Source organism: Ixodes scapularis, unplaced genomic scaffold (assembly GCF_016920785.2).
Source record: "Ixodes scapularis isolate PalLabHiFi unplaced genomic scaffold, ASM1692078v2 PGA_scaffold11__112_contigs__length_91849675, whole genome shotgun sequence".
NCBI lineage: Eukaryota > Metazoa > Arthropoda > Arachnida > Ixodida > Ixodidae > Ixodes > Ixodes scapularis.
The window spans coordinates 30,687,773-30,706,890 of NW_024609837.1; the positions used below are offsets into that span (position 1 = coordinate 30,687,773).

The 19,118-nt window shown below is 47.3% G+C and overlaps 1 protein-coding gene across 2 annotated transcripts in view; it reads right to left on the bottom strand.

Moving 5' to 3' along the window:
- The window catches only part of LOC8032070 (gelsolin, cytoplasmic), a 104,466-nt gene that overhangs the window by 9,284 nt on the left and 76,064 nt on the right, over positions 1 to 19,118 (bottom strand). For both annotated transcript variants that reach the window (XM_042288871.1, XM_029993690.4), the window contains exons 7-16: positions 17,786 to 17,864; positions 16,010 to 16,108; positions 14,447 to 14,603; positions 11,634 to 11,749; positions 9,258 to 9,395; positions 9,065 to 9,151; positions 8,368 to 8,553; positions 7,222 to 7,305; positions 4,375 to 4,436; positions 2,545 to 2,728 (exon numbers count right to left, since the gene is read on the bottom strand). In XM_042288871.1, the coding sequence (XP_042144805.1) occupies positions 2,545 to 2,728; positions 4,375 to 4,436; positions 7,222 to 7,305; positions 8,368 to 8,553; positions 9,065 to 9,151; positions 9,258 to 9,395; positions 11,634 to 11,749; positions 14,447 to 14,603; positions 16,010 to 16,108; positions 17,786 to 17,864 (1,192 nt within the window). The remainder of the gene's footprint in view (positions 1 to 2,544; positions 2,729 to 4,374; positions 4,437 to 7,221; positions 7,306 to 8,367; positions 8,554 to 9,064; positions 9,152 to 9,257; positions 9,396 to 11,633; positions 11,750 to 14,446; positions 14,604 to 16,009; positions 16,109 to 17,785; positions 17,865 to 19,118) is intronic.

A 19,118-nucleotide genomic window follows, 5' to 3' on the forward strand; every position in this document is an offset into this window, starting at 1 on the left:
AAACTAGAGCCGCCATTGTTGGCCTTCTCATGTTTTACCGAGACGTCGAGTCACTGGATCTGGAGTTGATGAACCTACACAAGAACCTGCGTTATAATTACGGTTCCGTGTCTTTCGATAAATAAATTTAACAAAAACCCGTTAAACTCCCACCTGTATTTATCCGATAAGCTCCAAATTTCAGTGTACCAATTAAAACAAAAAAAAGAAGGTATTTTACAATTAGGTTTGGACAGAGCAGAGGGTCAGTGGACTTGAGGAGATGCCTCCCCAGTTTTCTTGCAAATCTCAGACCATTGGCAAAACGCATCTTACCGCTTATCTCGTCAAGGTTCATTGGGACAACAGGTCTTTGGGTCACGACCAAAACCACTGTTCCGGTTTCCAGTTTTGGGCCATACTATTTGGGCTTCTTAGAGGAAGAAGGGGTTGTGTTTTTGTAGCAGTGAAAGCCGTGATCCATGGAGATTTCATTGAACGGGGAAGAGGGGGCGGGCAGTCTGCCCCGCTGAGCCGCGGGGTAGGTTCATGGGTAGGATGGGATGAAAGCGAGCTTCCTAGCAACTGTATTCTGGAGTTTATTGATTTTAAGGTTTGGATGTTTATCGAGGCAAAACTTGTGCGCAACTTTTGCCGTGGGACAAATTTGTATTGCCCATATGGCTTTAACGCCAAATCCAACAAGAAATATTGCTCGCTATTTTCAGTCTAGCAGACGTTTACACCCTGTTATTATGAAAACACACACACGCAGACATCCGCACACACACTGCAAACTTAAGCTCCGAATGACAGTGAATTTGGGAATAAAAAAAATAAACCGCGATAAACTCCGAATTTTCGGCAAAAAAATAAGCTCCGAAAAACACCCTTTGAATTTGGCGAAAAATAATTTCCTAAAACATGGAACCCAACTCATAATCAAGGGCATTGGGAGTACAGACGGGCACGCGGGCTTTACGTCACGGAGCTGCGGCGGCGCTGCGATCGCGCCGGAGCCGGTTGGCGTGGGCAGAAGGGCCCATGTTTTGCATGGGCGTCACAGCATTTCAGCATGCTGCAAAGCTGTATAGCTGTTAATTGCACCGAAAGGTATGGCAAAAGTAGCGGAGTGAGTTTCCAAAAGTTCTCGGCGAACTCTGAAAGGCGCAGAAGGTGTATAATATCTGTGGATCGAAAAGAATGGTCGCCTCGCGCGGACGACCGTTTGTGCGGCAAGCACTTTATTAAAGGCAAGTTCGGTTTCCATTTCAATCTTCGTCCCGAGGCTTGCTTATGTGCAGGGAAAACGTTGTCTGATCGAGACCACCCAGGTTTTGTTCCCTCGGTGTTCGTGCAGAAAGCACCGGCCAAGCAAGCGCTCGTCGGTGGCTCGCTACGCCCGTGCTACCAAGCGGATAGAGATCGGCGGCAGAACGGACAAAGTGTTACTTTTCGTCGTGCCTTGTGGTCATGAGGGTAACAAAAATATGATGCCTTGACTCAAGGGACACTGTGTGTATCTAATCAATTAATAAATACACTTCAACAGACCCACACTCGGCTGATCCTGCCGGCAGCGCGGAAACAGGCTCGAAGTCATTGTAGGCCTCGAGAGACCTGTACGCCTGCACCGTGTCGGTCGTGAACTGACTTGGCGCAAAAACTAAATAAACGACGACGTGAGCCATCGCCGTCGGTGGCAGCAACTTTAGGTCGGAACTCCAGCAGCCCTTGTTTACGGCGTACGGATCGTCGAAGGCAACACCGTCCACGCACAATTTGTCTCGATACCGCTACCGTCTAGGCTCAGGTAGCGAGCTCAAATAGTCGCGCATAACATACGACATACGTTGGCAGGAAATACGACGCAGAAATAAAGCTAGAAGCGTCTCTACATCATCAACAACGAGCACACGGCACACAAAGAAATGGCGAAAGCACGGAGAAACTGGCCGCTTGTGCCCACATAACTTCTGCGCATGCGCGGCTTTGCGGCGATGTCAGTAAACAGAGCCGCGCCGCGGTCGGTATATAGGGAGGCGATAACTTGTTCAGTTACTATAGTAATGAAATGAATCCAATTAAATAACGGAAACAAAAGGCTCGAGGCACACCTAAGCACATTTTAGGAGTTGTTAATGCGAAAGCGTGCATGCCCGCCCTTCCACTCCCTTATTCCAGAAATAAGGGAGTGGAAACGCCCGAGGCAAGTTCTAAGCATGTTTTGCATTATACATATGTCGGCTTCGAATATGTCTGCAGAGAGTTATCGTAGACCAATCATCATACAAGGAAGAATAACACCTCAGACAGTGTCAGCAGAATGTCGTTTGCATGATGTATCAGCAGTGTAATTGCGGTTTAAAAGAACCCACTTACATCAGGAAGTTAGTTAGTTGCACAATCTCCACATTCAACTTCGCGTGTTTTTTGGGGTTTTTTTGTGAGCATTAATCTGCAGGAAGGAATTTGATCCTCGTAGCTGGAGCTGCGCACCTTGAAGACAGTCGGTCAACGTCGGCATGTTTCTTTCTCGGTAAGCGTACACCGACTGTATCGTACCTCTTGAGAGAAGTTGCAGATTTCGCGGACGACGAGTCGTCCCGTGGCGGTGGAGCACTTGAAGAGTCGGGCGTCCAGGAGCGGGTTGTGCTCTTCCACGTGACCCTTCTTGTACTCGCCCTTACCGCCGATGGCCTTCCAGAACTCGTCGGGCTCTTGGCCTTCCTTGATTTCCTTGGCTTGCCTGAAATGACAAAAGCGTCGCTCTTTGAAAGTGAAGCACAGACAACATGACGAACGAGAAGGCACGTACCACAACGGACTGTTTAAGACATGACACGCAAGTAGACACGTCTCTGTACTGTCCGCTATACACAGCGGATGTTCCCGTATAGACATACGGGATGACTAATAAAACGTAATTTTCTTTTCAGTACTACTATCACTCGTTTCAGCTAGTGCTAGCTAGGCATCACTGGCTTTAGAGCGTGGATAAAGCTCCCTGATAATATTCACGCTTCGTGTTTCTTGCAAGTGCCTACAACCATTGCTGTGGGAACACGCAAGAGATGTCCCACAGGCGAGTGCTCCGCCACTCCGCCGACAATGGACTACTTCCAAAAATCCCTGCATGCAACACTGCGCGAGTTGCATTATGGGGCCTCTTTAGCTATGGAGAGGAGTGGTATTGTTTTGATTCCGACTGCCCCGTTGACGAAGTAGTGCATCTGAGCACTGCATGAAGATAAAGTAAGAACTCGCTTGCATCGCACCCATTCATCTTCATGAGAACCACCGTTGAAACAGCTGAAACAGCACGTACATTGAGCTGCCCTAAGGACCTCTCTAGGTTTAGCGAAGAGTAGAGTTCCGCGTCCCATACCGTTCTGGCGACCTGGCTACCACTCCAGAGTTCTGCCTAACCCTACCAGCTCACGTATAATTTAATAAGCCTATTGAGGAAAAGATGGAACATCATGACCGGCCCAGTATGCTCCCAGCATGCTTCTTCTTTCATTTGCCTTCGTAGTCGTGTTTAAACGTGAACCAACTCTAATACGTCGAAAGCCAAAAAAAGAAAAAGTGTTTTAACATTTCATTTGTATTGGTAGGTAACACCTACAGTAATATAAATTTAAGGAAAGTCACAAATTCCGAAGTGCAAACACTGTATTTTGTCATGACGAGATGTCGTAAAGTGAGGTCGGCAAATCGAAACCAAAACTGTGGCCAAAGCTCTCCCAAGGTTGCTTGCATGGCACTACGCCGCTAGGATCGCTTTGATTTGGCAAGAAGTCTTCCCAGTGCCGCTTATTTCAGTGCTGCGACACCACTCGCTTCCAAGGGACGTACAAGCACCGACCTCATGCACTGCCGCATTTGACGCTATTAGAGCCACTAAATAAGCTACGCTTCAGAGTAAAGACACTTCAGCCGCCTTGGTGCTTAAAATTATGGTTGCTCGTTATCTGAAGTTTTATCTGAAATCGCAAAAAAAACGCTTTTCGGTCCTTCAGAAATGTTAAGACAGTTCGCGGCAAGGCAAAATAATATCAACCGAGCTTCCTAACACGGTATCTAAAGCTGGGGAAGTCGCATTTCTGAATTGCGACAATCGACAGCTGCGTCTGCTCTCCACTAAGCATCAAGGTGGCGGTGCCCACGGGCCAAAATAGATCGGGGAACGGAGGGCCGATACTCTAAGCGTAGCCCATGTAGTGGCTCTAAACGCTACCTGAAAAACAAACACAAACACAAAGGGGCTTTAGGTGCGGTCACAGAGTATATAATACAGTACAATGTAAAATTATTACAATGCAAATTAGTACAATGTAAGATGTAAAACACGATGTTGATGTCTGAATATAGCGTCATAGTTACACAACATACCTATCAGGTGACACAAGCTTGGCAACGTTGTGACCCATGGCAACTTCGGAAGGATCTGCGAACTGGAAAGAAAAAGTTGGACAGGAGTTCAGCTGTTTACCTAACTTCAATCAACAAAATGAAATTTCTATAGACGCTTTGCGGCAGCTGTGCATGGACGCCGCCATAACTGACCTTCAGTTTTTGTTTCCTCTTATTCCGTTTATTTCACTCAGACTTGGACGTAGTTCAACTACTCTACTCAAACTACTGTAGTTTAACTACTTTTTCAAGTAACTTGGTAATTTTCAATTACAACTTGATTTGGGTAATTAGTAGTTTAATTTAACTACTTTTTTCAGGTAACTTCTACTCAAATTACTAACTACTTTCGAAATCTAGTGCTAATGTTGCTTATCACGAACGTTTGAGCGCAGAAATGAATAAGACGCCGGCAGATGAAGTGGCATTCCCGAAAAAGGGGTCCCCTTGTTCAGGAAGGCGTCCTTGGGCCAAGGTGGCGACGAGCAGCCAAAGCATAACACCGGCGCGCACGAACGAAGGAAGAGATGCTTTACAAGCCTTGGTCGGGTATTCCTAATCCGGTAATGCACGCAGGTGCCGCGTTTCCAGCTGCAACCGTGAAAGACCGGGACACTCCGAGGGCTGTTGTTGTTTTCGTGTTGTTTGTCTTTAGTGAGGTCTGACTCAAGCGGTAGGTTCCACGGGAGGTGCCACTTGAATGACCTCGCAGCTGGGCGCCTGTCCCAATGGTCGCCTCGTCGTCAGCGTATACGCCTTTCCAAAGCCGGACTCCCCCGCGAAGAAACCCTGGCACGGATAATCCGTTCATGGGAGCACGTTCCCGCTTCCAGCTGCAACTGTACGAGCGACGATGCTTGTTCACGTAATCGTTTGCGCCCTTCCGACATTCCATGCCTGGGAGACCTCCTCTTTGTTAAAAACGATTTACTTGTCAGGCGTGCGCGTCAGAATATTGTAGTCGCCTGCGAAGATCGCGAGTTACCCTTGGGAGATCCTTTTGTTGGACGCGGCGTCAGCGGAGAAGCATTCTTCGATTCATCTTCTGTTAAACCAAAACAATTTTTGTTTTCAATAGCGTAGCACTATAGCACTACAACGAGACGCGCAGTCGTCCGGATGATCTCATTGTCGTGGCGCGAGACTTGAACCCTTAACGGGTTCAAGTCTCGCGTTCAAAGTTCAAAAAGAAACAAACAAGTTCAAAAAGAAAAAAAAGGAGGAAAGTTCGTTATAAAAGACCCTCTACCCGAGGCAACCTCACATGTTTCGTCATTGACACCTAAGATGCCGTTACTCGCTTACCTGACTCTGCACAGCCTGTTTCTCAAATTCAATGGTGTCGTTCCATTCAGCGCGTCGGTGGAACGTCTGTTTAGCTTGGCTGGGGACGTCTTCAGAAGGAAAAGGGGAAACTTTCCTATCAAAAACTATGAAAGTCAATTGCTTCTGCGAGCGCATAAACTATTTTGGTGAAAACGCAAGCCATAAAAAGACTGCTTTTATTTTTGGCTCGCAGGGTTTTTCATTGATCAAAACTGCTGTTCATTTTGCTACCACAAAAATATAAAAAAGTAACTTCGAAAGTAACTTCAAAGGAACTCGCTACTTTTTGCAGTAGTTAGTAGTTTACTCAATTACTATTACAAATGCGTAATTTCTACTCTACTCCAATTACTTTTGGCGTCGATACTCAGTAACTTAACTTACCTTTTTTGAGTAATTTGTACATGTCTGATTTCACTTCATCATTACCATAGCAGGCCAGGTTATTGCCATATTAGATTCAACTGTGTCCTTTTCTAAAGCATCGGTCTTTGTGGAGGATAGTCAACTACCGTTTCAGTTGCCCAGCATCTCGGTAAGACAATAGAAGGTCAGCAATGACGGCTGTAGTTTGGCGCGTGTGTAAAGCGTCTACAGGGGTATAAAACCGAGTGACAGCGTTCACGCCGGTTAGAAGGAAGTGGAGTGACACCCTTGGCTACACGGGCACGCTTGACTGCAGTTACGCTAAGCCACAGTTACCACACTATACTTCTTGACAACGTTCTTTGTCTATGCAGTCAAAGCTATGAGCGCACCGGCGCGTGCTCATCTTGAGAGTCCATCAAAGCAGTGCAGGCACACTCTTCACCTTTTCTAAAATAGCTGTCTGAGAGTATAGACCTTTTCATTTGAGTAGTTACCTGATCGCTGGACAAAGAGCGCTGGCACACGCGGCGCCGTAAGGTATCTCCAACTTAGTTGGTTTCGGTTTCAGCGCGCTCGCGGCTCTGTTGGTGTGTTATGTCGTTTTCCCTTTTACTTTTGTGATATAAATTTATCCCTTGCGGTACAGAACCAATGATACAGTAATAATGGACCACCATGAGAACTGCGACGTCGTTACGAGCCTGTATTGTTGACGTTTTCACAAACACCTTCATCTGATCATGTTCCTTGTTCGTCCAGGTTCGGCGGCGAAACGACTGAAATGATGCCGTGGGAGGGCTACGATGTCTACGGCCGTACTGTACGTACCGGCTGATACTAGTTTCCATAAAAATAAACTAATAAAGAGACTAATGCACGGAGGCAATGAAAAAGCAGGTCGACGGCCTGACGATGTGCTTAATTGCACAGAAAAGATAAACTCGCAAGTGTAGTGCTCACTGTTCAATTTTTGAGGACACCAACGTTTTCTGAAAATTGCCGACCGGGAACGATTGCCGACCGATAACAAGATATAATAAGTTACACCGAAGCAATGGGAAATCTGCGACAATTCTGGGTATGAGTGAAACTCCAGCGACAATTAGAACTTCGACAAAAATGTTCACCCACTTCACCGAGCCAGAGGAACGTTGATTTCGGTGTCTCCAGTACGAAGACATCTTCTGAATTGAGGGACGCCGCGACCTCATCGACCTGAAAATAAATAATAGGTGGACATTTAGGTACGTAATCATACAATTAAGACAGATGCACATGCAGAGTTTGATAGACAAGGAGACGGACAAATGGGCAGCGAGACAAATAGACAGGTTCGCAGGCAGGCACACAAACAGACAGCAACAGACAGAGACGATATCAGGGAGACGGCCAGAAGGGAACAAGGACATACAGAAAAACAAACAGGCAGTAGCAGACATGGGCAGACAAGAAGAAAGAGGGACTACTTCGCCACAAAGAGACAAACATGCATTGAAGAAGAGACAGAAACACAAAAAATACAGGCAAAAAGACAGCAAAACGAACAGGCAACAAAAGAGAAAAATCTGAGGACACAAACAGCCGCACAAGAGTGGACAAAAACATAAAAATAAAACGACATTAGCTCGCAAGAGCGAACGATAAGAGATAGGGACGATCTCTTCTTTCATGTCTTTTTCGTCCGTGCCCCTTTGAGATTGTCCACTTCTCCTGTGGTTCGTCCTTGTCTACAACCGAGCCACAAGTACCATACCTTCCCATTGGAAAGATGGCATTCGTCACGCCGCGGTCGTATTGCTAATATTTATTCATTCGTTCATTTAACATCATTTCAAGTCGGCTGATCGGTAAGCTTGGCAAGGGTGAACACCTTGTAAAAGCGTCAGACGATTACGGCATTGGAAATCTAACTCTTTAATAACACCCGAGTGCTGACGCTCGCCAGAGCGTCAGCACTTGGCTTGGTGCTCACGTTCTGAGCTAAGAAGAGCGGGGGCCATTACACATAATTTTGCAGACTGTACAATTAAACATGCCAAAAAGTAATTAAATCATAAGTACAAACAACAACTACGCACAATGGGAATGACCCGTCTACTAATATAAATTACAAGATGTAAAGGAAATACTTTTGTCATACAAAAACTCTCTGCAGGCATGTTCCAAACATACATATATATGAAGCAAACGTGTCATTATATAATTCTATCATTATATCTGCAGCGAACATATTTAATTTTGTATTATGTGTCGGGAGTGTGACTGCATCGGACGCACCTGCACGGCGCGGACGTCGACGTCCGAGGTTCCCATGACGTGGAACATGCGCGTCCCGTCCACGTCGTATGTGTCGTGGTCCCGAAGGTTCTTGAAGCCGCTGGCGTGTCCGCCGCTGAAGATGATCATCCGGCCCTTGAACATGCGCAGGAAGTGCTCGGGCTCGTGGCCTTGCACCACGCGCACCTGCAAAACGCAAGTCAACTCAATACATGGCTTGCCCATTGTATCAGCTGTATCACACCACGTCACATCAGCTGGCCCATTGTATCAGCGTTGCTGCTGAAATCGTATCATCTACAGCCCACATTTCGCAGCTCCGAATTTGTTTTCGTCGACAAAACAAATAGAAGTGACCCCCAGCTCAGTTGGAAGATGTTGCGTGCAAGCCACGCATGGAACTTGCATAAAACAGCAAAACTTTGTCGCACCCCTCTAGCCATACGTGACACAGTCCCCATTTCTAGAGCACGTCTTTGGATTGGTATGTATGTTGTGCAATAGTTTATTTATAACGTATTCCGCAACTTATGACGAAAATGTCAATGATTGTCTTTTTGGTCGCATGACTTATTCTTACAGCCATTAAGAGTTAGGCGCCCTCCCCCTCACGAGGGAGCCCTGCTGCGGTGAGACCAACACAAGCAAGAAAGATTCGTTTAGGGTTTCCATACAAGGCTATTGCTTTAAAACAGACCTGGACGGCGTGCCCGTTCAAGTCGTTGTCCAGCTTGACAGCCCAGATGGCGGATGCAGCCTTCTCGTCTTGACTGCTTTCGTTTCCCTGTTGCACAAAGAGAAACAAACAGAGAAAACAATGTCGAGCACACGGTGACCATGGAATTGTTGGGAAGAACGCGCCTTTCGATTTAGAGAGACAGGACTCGTACCTGCCAGAAATAGATGACGTAACGGTCGCTGTAGCCCTTCTTGTACGTGTACTTGACGATGTAGCTGTCTCCGCCGAAGAAGAAGCCATAGATGGCGGGGTCAACCGGAGCTAACTCGAAGTTCTCGATGCGGAAGATCTGAGTGTGGGTAGATGAAAAGGGTAGAGGTGGTTAGGATTGCGAGCCTTAAAAGACCTTCAATATCTTTGGACGTAGCTAGCGTTCTACTAAAACAATCTAAATGACCCAACTTCACCATTTCTTCACCAATACAAATAATAAATAAAAACACAACGTAAATTTCAATTAGCACTCAAACATCGAGAATGCGTTGCGAAACTGAGGAAGGGGAGGAGTCTGCAGTCGTCGAACGCACTCGAATGCGAAAGTCAAACACCTGATGTCGGCGTTCCGCTTTCTAAAGGCCCGTTCACACTCTTGCGACCGAGTAAGACCGAGAGAGACCAGACCGGTTTTTAAGCTTCTTGCGATCTCTTAGGACCAGCTCCGCTGCAGCGCATCCGGTCCTAAGAAGTAACAAAAGGCTTAAAAACCGGTCTGGTCTCTCTCAGTCCTACTCGGTCGCAAAAGTGTGAACGGCTCTTTGCGAGGTCAACCATTGCAGTGGAGATAAAGGCAGCAAACTTTAGATCTACCCAGTAATCACTCCAATCAGGGGTTCGGGATTTTGATGCTCCCGCGCGCTGTGATCTCCTCTCGCTCAGTTTCTCGGCGCATAGATTGATTCAGACAAGACTTGAACGAGAAGTCGCGGGAAGTGAAACAATGTACGTGACTTCCTTTATTAGATCGTTTCCCTCTCCGTATAGGCTCTCCCCAACTGATACGGCCCTACTGCGCAGGCGCGGCCTTCTGCAGTGTTCTCGATCGTGTAGTTGGTTACTGAGAGCGTCTCGAGACGGCTGAAACGAACTACGGAAAACTCCCTTTTTGACACAGTGCTTAGAGAAAACGGTCCTTTTTTTTTAATTTTTAGCAAATTAAACGATTATGTAGCGATATTATAAGTGAGCGGACTTTAATACACGATACTTTAACCCTTCGTAATTGAACAGAATTTTCGGGCGGGTGTTAGAGGCTGTTGAAGTGAAGAAACCCGGGACTCCAATATCCTCCGTAAAATACCCTTTGCCTAAGATAGAAACTGCAATATTACTGTAACATATATGGTTCGTACAATAATATCTTTGTTTCTTTTTGTCTGTGATACTGGAGAAAAAAAATTATTGAGAGAATTGGGTTCATTTTTTAGTATCTGTTTTGCCAAGAGAGTGAATTTTCTTTTTTACAGAGACGCAAGATTTGATTTGCTTTGTTACAGAGACGCAAGATTTGATTTGCAGAGACGCAAGAGTGTAGATTTGCTGGCTAAAAGCCAACACATCTACACTGCAGCTCAATTATCAATCGTATAACATGCAATCAATCGAATGATTTGTTAGACTCTCAAGATTAACCTCGGTCTTTTTTAGAGCACAGCTCTTAGGCACCCGTTTCCGGCTTGAGCGACGTCGCCGTCGGCGTAACCTTGAGGTCACGGGACCCCCATATGTGGTCACGTGACCCCGGTGACGTCACGTGACCCCCGTGAGGTCACGTGACCACGGTAACGTCACATGACCCCCGTGGGGCCACGTGACCCCCGTGAGGTCACGTGGCCTCGCAGTTACGCCGACGCCGCTCGGAGGGAGGATGAGGAGGTGGGGAGGAGGGAGGAGGGGTGTAACGCTCCCCTCAGTACCCTTCCCTCCTCCTCCTCAAGAGCTGCGCTCTAATTCGGCGTTACCGGGAGTTGTGAGCAGCTTTTTTTTTATTAATAGTTTGACCTCTCTATTCATATACATATATATGACACTTTTTTAGGGACAGAAAGATTAAAAACTCAGCAATCTGCGACCTCAGCAGAAGGTAATTAGAAGTGCCAGTACTTGCCTTCAGCCTTGCAACACTGGCGACATATCAGAAACGGATGCCCTTTGAGATTCCTCAGGTCGCGGTCACAGTGCAAATACATCACACAAAAGACAGTCTGCAGGCATGCTTGAAACATGCATATGCAGGAAGCAAACGTGCTCCAAACTGTCCTCTCATCATGTTTGAAGCAAACACCGTGTTTCTTTGTGTTTTTCTTTTATGATTGCGGCTTTAAGGGACGTGTTGTGAGTGGCGGTTTTGTCAGAGTAATTCACTTAAATGTTTAATCAATACTTTCCGTTCATCATATCATACTTTTAGGAGCTCAGCAGCACGGTCACAACCCGATCGCCACTTATAATGCCACAAAATTACTTCTTTTTTTTTTTTTTCTTTTTCACATGTAACAGCGAGTGAGGAGAAACTGACAGGGAAGCTTACCTCGAGCTTTCCGGAGCCGTCGTCGGGCATGAAGCCGATAGATCGGCCGAGGTTCTTCTCCAGAAGGCGACGCTTCTCCCGATGGAGGTCGCTCACCCTGAATGTCTTGTCCATTTCTACAGCACCAAAAGTGAACAGACTCGTGTTTAGGAAACAGGAAACTTGCGCTGCTACACTCTAAAAGATCAACAGCCTGTACGTTAACTCAAAGCACTCGAGAAAGCCAATCGCTGCTATCTGCCTATAGGCCTTCTTTCTTTCGGACGGGAAGTGCTGTAGCGTCCCCGAGACGCGACCACAAACGAGGCGCCTTCGCTGCGGCTTCCTAGCGTCTCATCATGCACGATCCACGGGCGTGAACTGGCGTCTGTAAGCATCCCTCAGCGTCTGTCCACGGGCACAGATAGTCGGAATCGGAGTGTTTGAAAAGACACAGCGCGATGCACAACGGGAACGCGACCTAAAAATATCCCACTTTGCTGGCCAGGAGCACTGCTCAAAACCTGTGAGCTACAGGTCTAAGCAGCTCGTCGAAAGACGAGGCTCAAAACGTGCTTCGACATAAAAACACAGTCTTCGGTGCGGCACTGAGCACGACGCTTCACCACGATCAGTGTCACAGCGCAGCTCAGGGTTTCCTCAGATCTGAACATATGTTCAGCCTTTTTGTTCGCCGAGCTCTCTCTGTACAGGGTGATTCAAGGAGACCCCAGGCTCTTCAAATCAACCGCGAAATTCGGTTTCTTAACCTATCGCGCTACGACTTTGTGCAGCGTTGCCCATAGATGGTGCATTTTTTTTTTTGTGAAATTCGCAAAGAGCGAACTTACCTGAGGAAAAGTAAAGAAAGAAAAAGGCTTAGCTCCTATGGAAACGCAGCGACGCCACCGGTCTTCAAACAACACGGCAACGTTTCGCACGGGAGACAAGAGAGGGCGCAAGTGGTCGCGACGCCATGCCGCCTACGAACGAGCATACGACGCCGAGAGCCGGCGTCTTTAGCAGACAAGCAACTGCGGTTCCTTGTTGCTACCGCGCCTGTTTTTGTTTCTGCGACTGTCACCCTCCCTGCCTGCGGAACGCGTGCCGCTTTTGAGTCGAAAAGATTGTCTGCTAAAAACGCCGGCACTCGGCGCCGTATGCTCGTCTGTTGGCGGTGTTTCGTTGCGCCATCTCTTGTCTCCCGTGCGAAACGGCGCCGTGTTGTTTGAAGACCGGTGGCGTCGCTGCGTTTCCATGGGAGCTAAGCCTTTCTCTTTCTTTACTTTTTTCTCAGGTAAGTTCGCTCTTTGCAAATTTTACAAAAAAAGAATGCACCATCTGTGGGCAACCGGGCTAACAGAGAAGAATGGAAGCCCCCTGTCCCCCGCTCCTGTACCCTAAACTCTTTCACCGCAGCATTTCTTAATGCAAAAAAGTGGAATAAACGTTCCTACCTACCTACCTACCTACACTCTCAAGAAAAAGGGGTGTAAAAGGGTGTATCCTTACACTCTTTGTCCCATATAATACAGCCCAAAACTTCATTTCGACGTACTGAGCCCTATAGTCGAACAGACGACCCCCAAATTTTACAAGGGGCTTGATAACGGTGCGATAGAACTTTTTAAATAGCTAAAGTACGTATCAAAGACCACATAAAGAGAACACCGAGTTTTTACAGTAGAGTCAAGAAAACCACGATTTTTTTTTTGTAGTCAGTAAAATGTACATTAGCTATTTTAATAAGTTGTACCACACGGCTATCAAGCCCCTCGTAAAATTTTGGGCCGTCTTTTCAAATGTAGGGCGCTGTACGTCGAATTGAAGTTTTGGGGTGTATTTTATGGGACAAAGGGTGTAACAATACACACTTTTTTTCTTGAGAGTAGCGCGATAGGTTAAGAAACCGAATTTCGCGGTCGATTTAAAGAGCCTGGCGTCTCCTTGAATCACCCTGTAGATCGCAGCGATTGGCTTTCCCAGCTCTCCTGCGGGAAAGTAGATGCTCCAGACTTCCTATATACACCAGCAAATTGTTTACAAAGAAGCGCACTTTGCCCTCCCCCCCCCCCCCCCCCCAATCCCCCCAAGGTGTGGGCAACGCATCTACGCATGCGCAGAGCAGACGTAGCCTGACTCCAGTGAGTTTAGTTGGCCTATAACTGGCAGCCTAAGCAACGCATGGTGTCGCGAGTCCCGAGCAACTCATCGATCTCCAGTCAATGAGATTGCCGCCTCAGCCGATAAGAACAGCGAAGAACTATAGTGCATGGCCTGCACTGACGTCCCACTGGCCGCCATTGTGGTAATCTTGCTGCTGAGCGCGTACCTTCTGCAGCGTGCATTTCACACCATCGAAGTTGTTTCTCTCGGCGAGAACGAAACAACGTCACGTGCAAGTCATTTATAGCGAGAGGAAAATAGGCCACACACTTGCATTCGGATGCAACCTAGTGCCTTGTGTAGACTTGTGTCCTCTTTGATGTAGCCCTGGAACTGCACTTCAACTATACTCCGTTTCCCCTTATGTTGTACCGCAGACAAGGCTAGAAGCGCGAGCTCATAGCGTTGGGAGCTACTCTTAACGCACGAGAGCTTGTGCCGCCTTGATGTGCCCTAGACCAAAGAGGTCGCGCTTGTAGCCTTTTCTGCGGTACATCATAAGGTGAAACAGAGTATAGGGTGGAGGTTTTTGCCGGCGTCTTCTCTCGTCATGAGCGATCACCAGAATGCACGAGGCGCTGCACAGCGCACGTGTTCGCAAACCAAACGCAAGTGTGTGTGAACCAGCCTTTGACAGGCTGTCAGTGTCCAGGGTTGTGTCTACCCACCTGCGATCCTGTTGAGAGCTCCCTTCCTGCCGAACATGTTGGACAGCTCCGGTTCCTTCCAGGTGGCGAAGTACTGCTTGAAGAGGGGTGGTTCGGCACCGCCGATCACTCTGCTCACCTGGCTCCAGTCCGGGTAGCCGCGGTACTTCAGGTATTTCTGCGCATCCAGCCACAGGATCGCTTGATGTAAGCATTGGAAACACCGCGAAAGCTGCGGCTGACTAACACTCCTCAGAGAGCAGAAGGCGGATGGAAAGTTACCTACTATAGTCGCGAACAAACACCTGCTTCTTTATTCATTTTTTGGCCTTCTTGTCAGATAATGCTGTAGTCGGTTTTTGTTGACTAAGGAGCGATGATAAGATGCTCGGAGCTTAGCACAAACAATGTTTCTTAACTTGTCCGTGAGATAACATTTTTGGCTAGCCGGGATTTAAGCTCCGGACTTCTTAATATGTGGTCGGGTGTGTGGTTTAGACCGGATATTGGGAAACCCGGAGCTCAAATCCCGGCTCCGTCAAAGATTTTTTTTTTTTTCGGCTGCTTAGAAAGAATTTGTTTCATTCGATCAAGTAGTATTCTTTCATCTTCATATTTTTGATTATACCCAAAAACAAAGGAAGAAAACCAAAACTTACAACTAATTAGAAAAAAAAATGCTCTGCATGCTGACGAAAAGGCTGATCGCAATTACACTCTAACAATAGGAAAGTATCAGCGTAAAATGGCACCTCGTCTGCTATATACTAAGACCGTACTTCTATTGAAGCATCATACGGACTGCCTTTTTGTAGCTTTACACTGGCCGAGGTCGAGCAGTTTCGCGTGGCTCCCAAAGAGCCGGTCTGCGCAAGCGCGAGGAGCAGTGACGTCACACGGCGCACAGCTGGCGCGCCGGAGACGCCGCCGCCGCGCGCTCCGCCGCCATCGCGCGCGCCTCGCCGGTCTGCGCATTCCAGAGGAGTGACGTCATAGCCGCGGTAGACGCACTGGCGCCGCCGCGTGCCCAGCTGTGCGCCTCCGTTGCGCAGTAGCCAAGTCTGACGCTGCACCGGAGCCGCTTGATGGCGCCTCTCATCTTGTGCGCATAAGCTCACGCTACGTATATCCTGGCGTAGCCGAGCTAAGCCACCCCAATTTTTGGTTATAAATAAACTGAAGGAGCTATCGATCAGCGGTTTGCCATGTTCATTACGGGGAGAACACACGCAAGAACACGTTTGAGATACAGAAGATTTACAAAAATCTGCCCTTTTAAGGCCGGACCATGTTGTTTACTGCAGGCCACAGTAGGAGAGACAGAAGAAGAAACGTAAACTTTCGTTATTCGTTCACATTAGCTGCCCTTGTGCAGATGTCGGGGATAAGAGCGATAACTGAATAAACTGGGAAATTAAAGAACGAAGCAGGCAGCTTTCATAGTTCTGGGTAAATGGGAACCACAAAGGCGCGCTCTTCCTAGTAGCGCTCTGAGGCAGCAGGAAAAAAAAGACATTCGGTAAACTTAACCAAGTAATTCAAACAAGACGTCTACAAGATGTGTTAAGAAACGTTCGCAGTCACCTGAGCGAGCATCATTGACTCCTTGCGTTCCTTGGGACTTGCTCCTTTGCCCACCCAGACGAAAAGACCCGAGACACCGCCGTCCAGAAGGAAGCAGTCCTGGTTGCAAAGGAGAAAGCAAACATTAATGAGAGTAGAAAAACGTGCAGACCAAGCGGCAGCCGTCGAGCGAACCTGGAATAATACTGTACGTAGTAATGCATGCAAACTGTTACATGTACGAAAGTTCTGGTAAATCAATGTTGTACTAATTTTGGACCTCAACTCCCAATTTGCAATAAGTCTATATTCTGTAAAAAAAAGTTACGTATTACAATTAAAAAAGAAAAGAACAAGTGCCACACGTCTTGAAATAAGAGCACCTTAATCAGGACAAGAAAAACAGATCTGCTTGGAAAGCCTAATTTTTCTGATTGTTGCATATACTATTTCTTAAAGGCCGGCGTACAACCTCGGTTTTCTGCAGGGAAGATAATCCTGTTAGCGCTCCCCTCTCCTAAGCTGCGAGGGGGAGCCAGGTTGGGGCAAGGTGAAACGTGGAGAGGATATAGGAAAGGAAATGGCGGACAAAAGTGGAAAGCGCGAAGTGTACGTCGGCCTTTTTTAAGGTAGGAAAAATACCCACGCGACTGCTTTTCCGCGATGCCTCCGGCGAAGTAAAATCCTCGCAATTTACTATGCGCGGAAAGCAAATGACAAGGCGCCCATGGTCGCTATTAACCAAAAACGCTATCTGCATAGTGATAATCAGCAAGCGTAACATCATGTTAACTTTTCCGGCACGCGGTCTTTTTCCAGCCAAATCGACTTTTGGACATCAACATACGTTGGAAGTATTGTCTGTAGGTTCCTGTAATTATCGGACCGCACGCCCTTAAGGAAAGTAGACGCCATGACAATTTTAGAAAGTAGAATGTGGCTAAATATATTTTTTGTTGGTATAAGTGTATGTTACCTACATTCCAAAAACCATAAGCCGCACTTTGTAATATTTCCGCGCGCGCAGCTGGCCAAGTAGGCAGTGTGCCCGTGGCCAACCGGTTATCGTGTTTGGCTCCCACGCAAAAGATCCGAGGTTCGATGTCTTGCCGGGGACACACTTTTTTGTTCTCTCTGTAAATGTCGCGTTCTGGCACATTCGAGAACCCTGTTGCTTCTTCGAGGTTAGAATGTCCTACGCGGCGAACCTTCCACGCCTATTGTTCCAGAAGCCCAAGCGTGTACATAAGGGGCTCCGCGTGGCGAGCCGGAGTCAGTCTCGCCACAGCGCTCGATGGTGCTGTTCCGCCGACATCGACACCTGCGACGTTAACCCTCTTCTATTTTTTGGGGGCAGAAGTTCGTCCCATTAAATGTTTAGTTTCTCAAGTTAATTCGTCGCCTCGTCATTTGTCAATCGTGACAATATGCACTCGCAGCAACACTTCACTCAAGACAAATCACACATACGTTTTAGAAATGGCATCGCTTTTAGATTATTATGCTTATATCACAAACTCCTGTTCACAAACAATTCCCCGTATTGGCCGTGTGTGGTGACCAATTCTGTGCAACGACGAAGCCAGTGTGCGCGTTATATGCACTCGCCAGACCAACAAACCATCTCCCTTTAATCACCTGACAACCGCTTTCTGCGCGTGAGAGAGAGCGGGAGCGTGATGGCGTAGCTAAGATTGACGCACGGTTGGTCCAACGAGCACCTAGCTTCCGCCGTACTGTCATCTCAGGGGTGAACGAAGTCTAGTAAAGAGTGTGCGCTGTATAGCTGCTGCTTACGTTGGGGTCCAGGAGAGTATGTGACAGGGGCTTCTCTCCAACCCTCTCCACTTTGAGTTCGCCATCAGCGTCAGAGATCCTGTGGTTAGAAACGGTGGTTAGCCAGATTCGTTACTGAGACAAGGAATGTGCCAAGAGTGATTTCAATTGAATAGCACGGTGCCGTCCCTAGCTTCAACACTGCTAAATAAAGCGGTTGTCGTGGCTCGCCCTTGCACTGTGAATGTTATGAATGACGGAGTGCTATTCGATTCGAACCACTCTTCGCACACCTGTGAGACTCATAATATACACAGATATCGGGTTGAAATATGCTGCGATACCTGAAGAGGTGCTTGAATGTTCCGACAAGAAATCCATGAATACTAACAAAGTATACACCGCAGTCGTGACAAAAGTTCAAGACTAAGACAAAATATACTTTAGTATCCGAACACATCATGCTCTAACGTAGGAGACGGAGTATGCTGCAGTTCCAAAGAAATTTATGATTTAAGGTTAGGAGCAGAAACCCTCGAAGACGGAGACATGGTGCACCCCGGCGCTGGAACAAAGTGTATGCTCCAATATTATGGCGAAGGGTACTTTAATAATGAAACAACGCTGCTGCAAATTTTGGGACAGAAGACACTTCCGTAATGAAACAATATGTGCCTCGAAATTGGGGACAAATTAAACATCAATAATAAAACAAACTGTGCCGAAATACTGGGAGCACGTGTGCCCGAATGAATAAGACTAGAAAATGCCTCAAGACTGGGAAAAAGTAAACTTGGCTGTCGGGACAAACACATTCTTCAATAATGAGACCACCGAATACGCTGCAATACCCGACTAACGTATGAACGAGGCACAGTGCATGCACTCGAGGACTTACTCAAAATTCACATCAATATCGCGACAGGACGGCGCGCGCACGCGGCGCAGAGAAACCCCGCGTGCGGCGCACCGACATCAGCGCCACCTCGGTGGCGTGGCGTCAAACCAGTCGTTTGTGATTGTGACTGTCACTGGCGCCAAGGTTCTGGCGTGCCCCCATCATTGAGAGCCACCCTTAACAATACCTGCATTAGCAGCTGTCCTACTGCTACCACATCGTACCAAAAAGACAAGCTGCAGACACTGTCTAAGGGATGTTTCTTCCTTGTGTGACGTAACATTGGTCATACAAAAAAACTCTCTGGAGACATGTGCGGAGCATACAGATGTATTATGCAGACATTCTGCCAAAATGCGTGAAGGCATGTTCGCGGAAAATTTTGTCATCATCTCTGCGGAGAAACTCTGTGTCTTTGGCAGGATGTACCAGCAGAGGGACTTTGGAGTGGCCAGA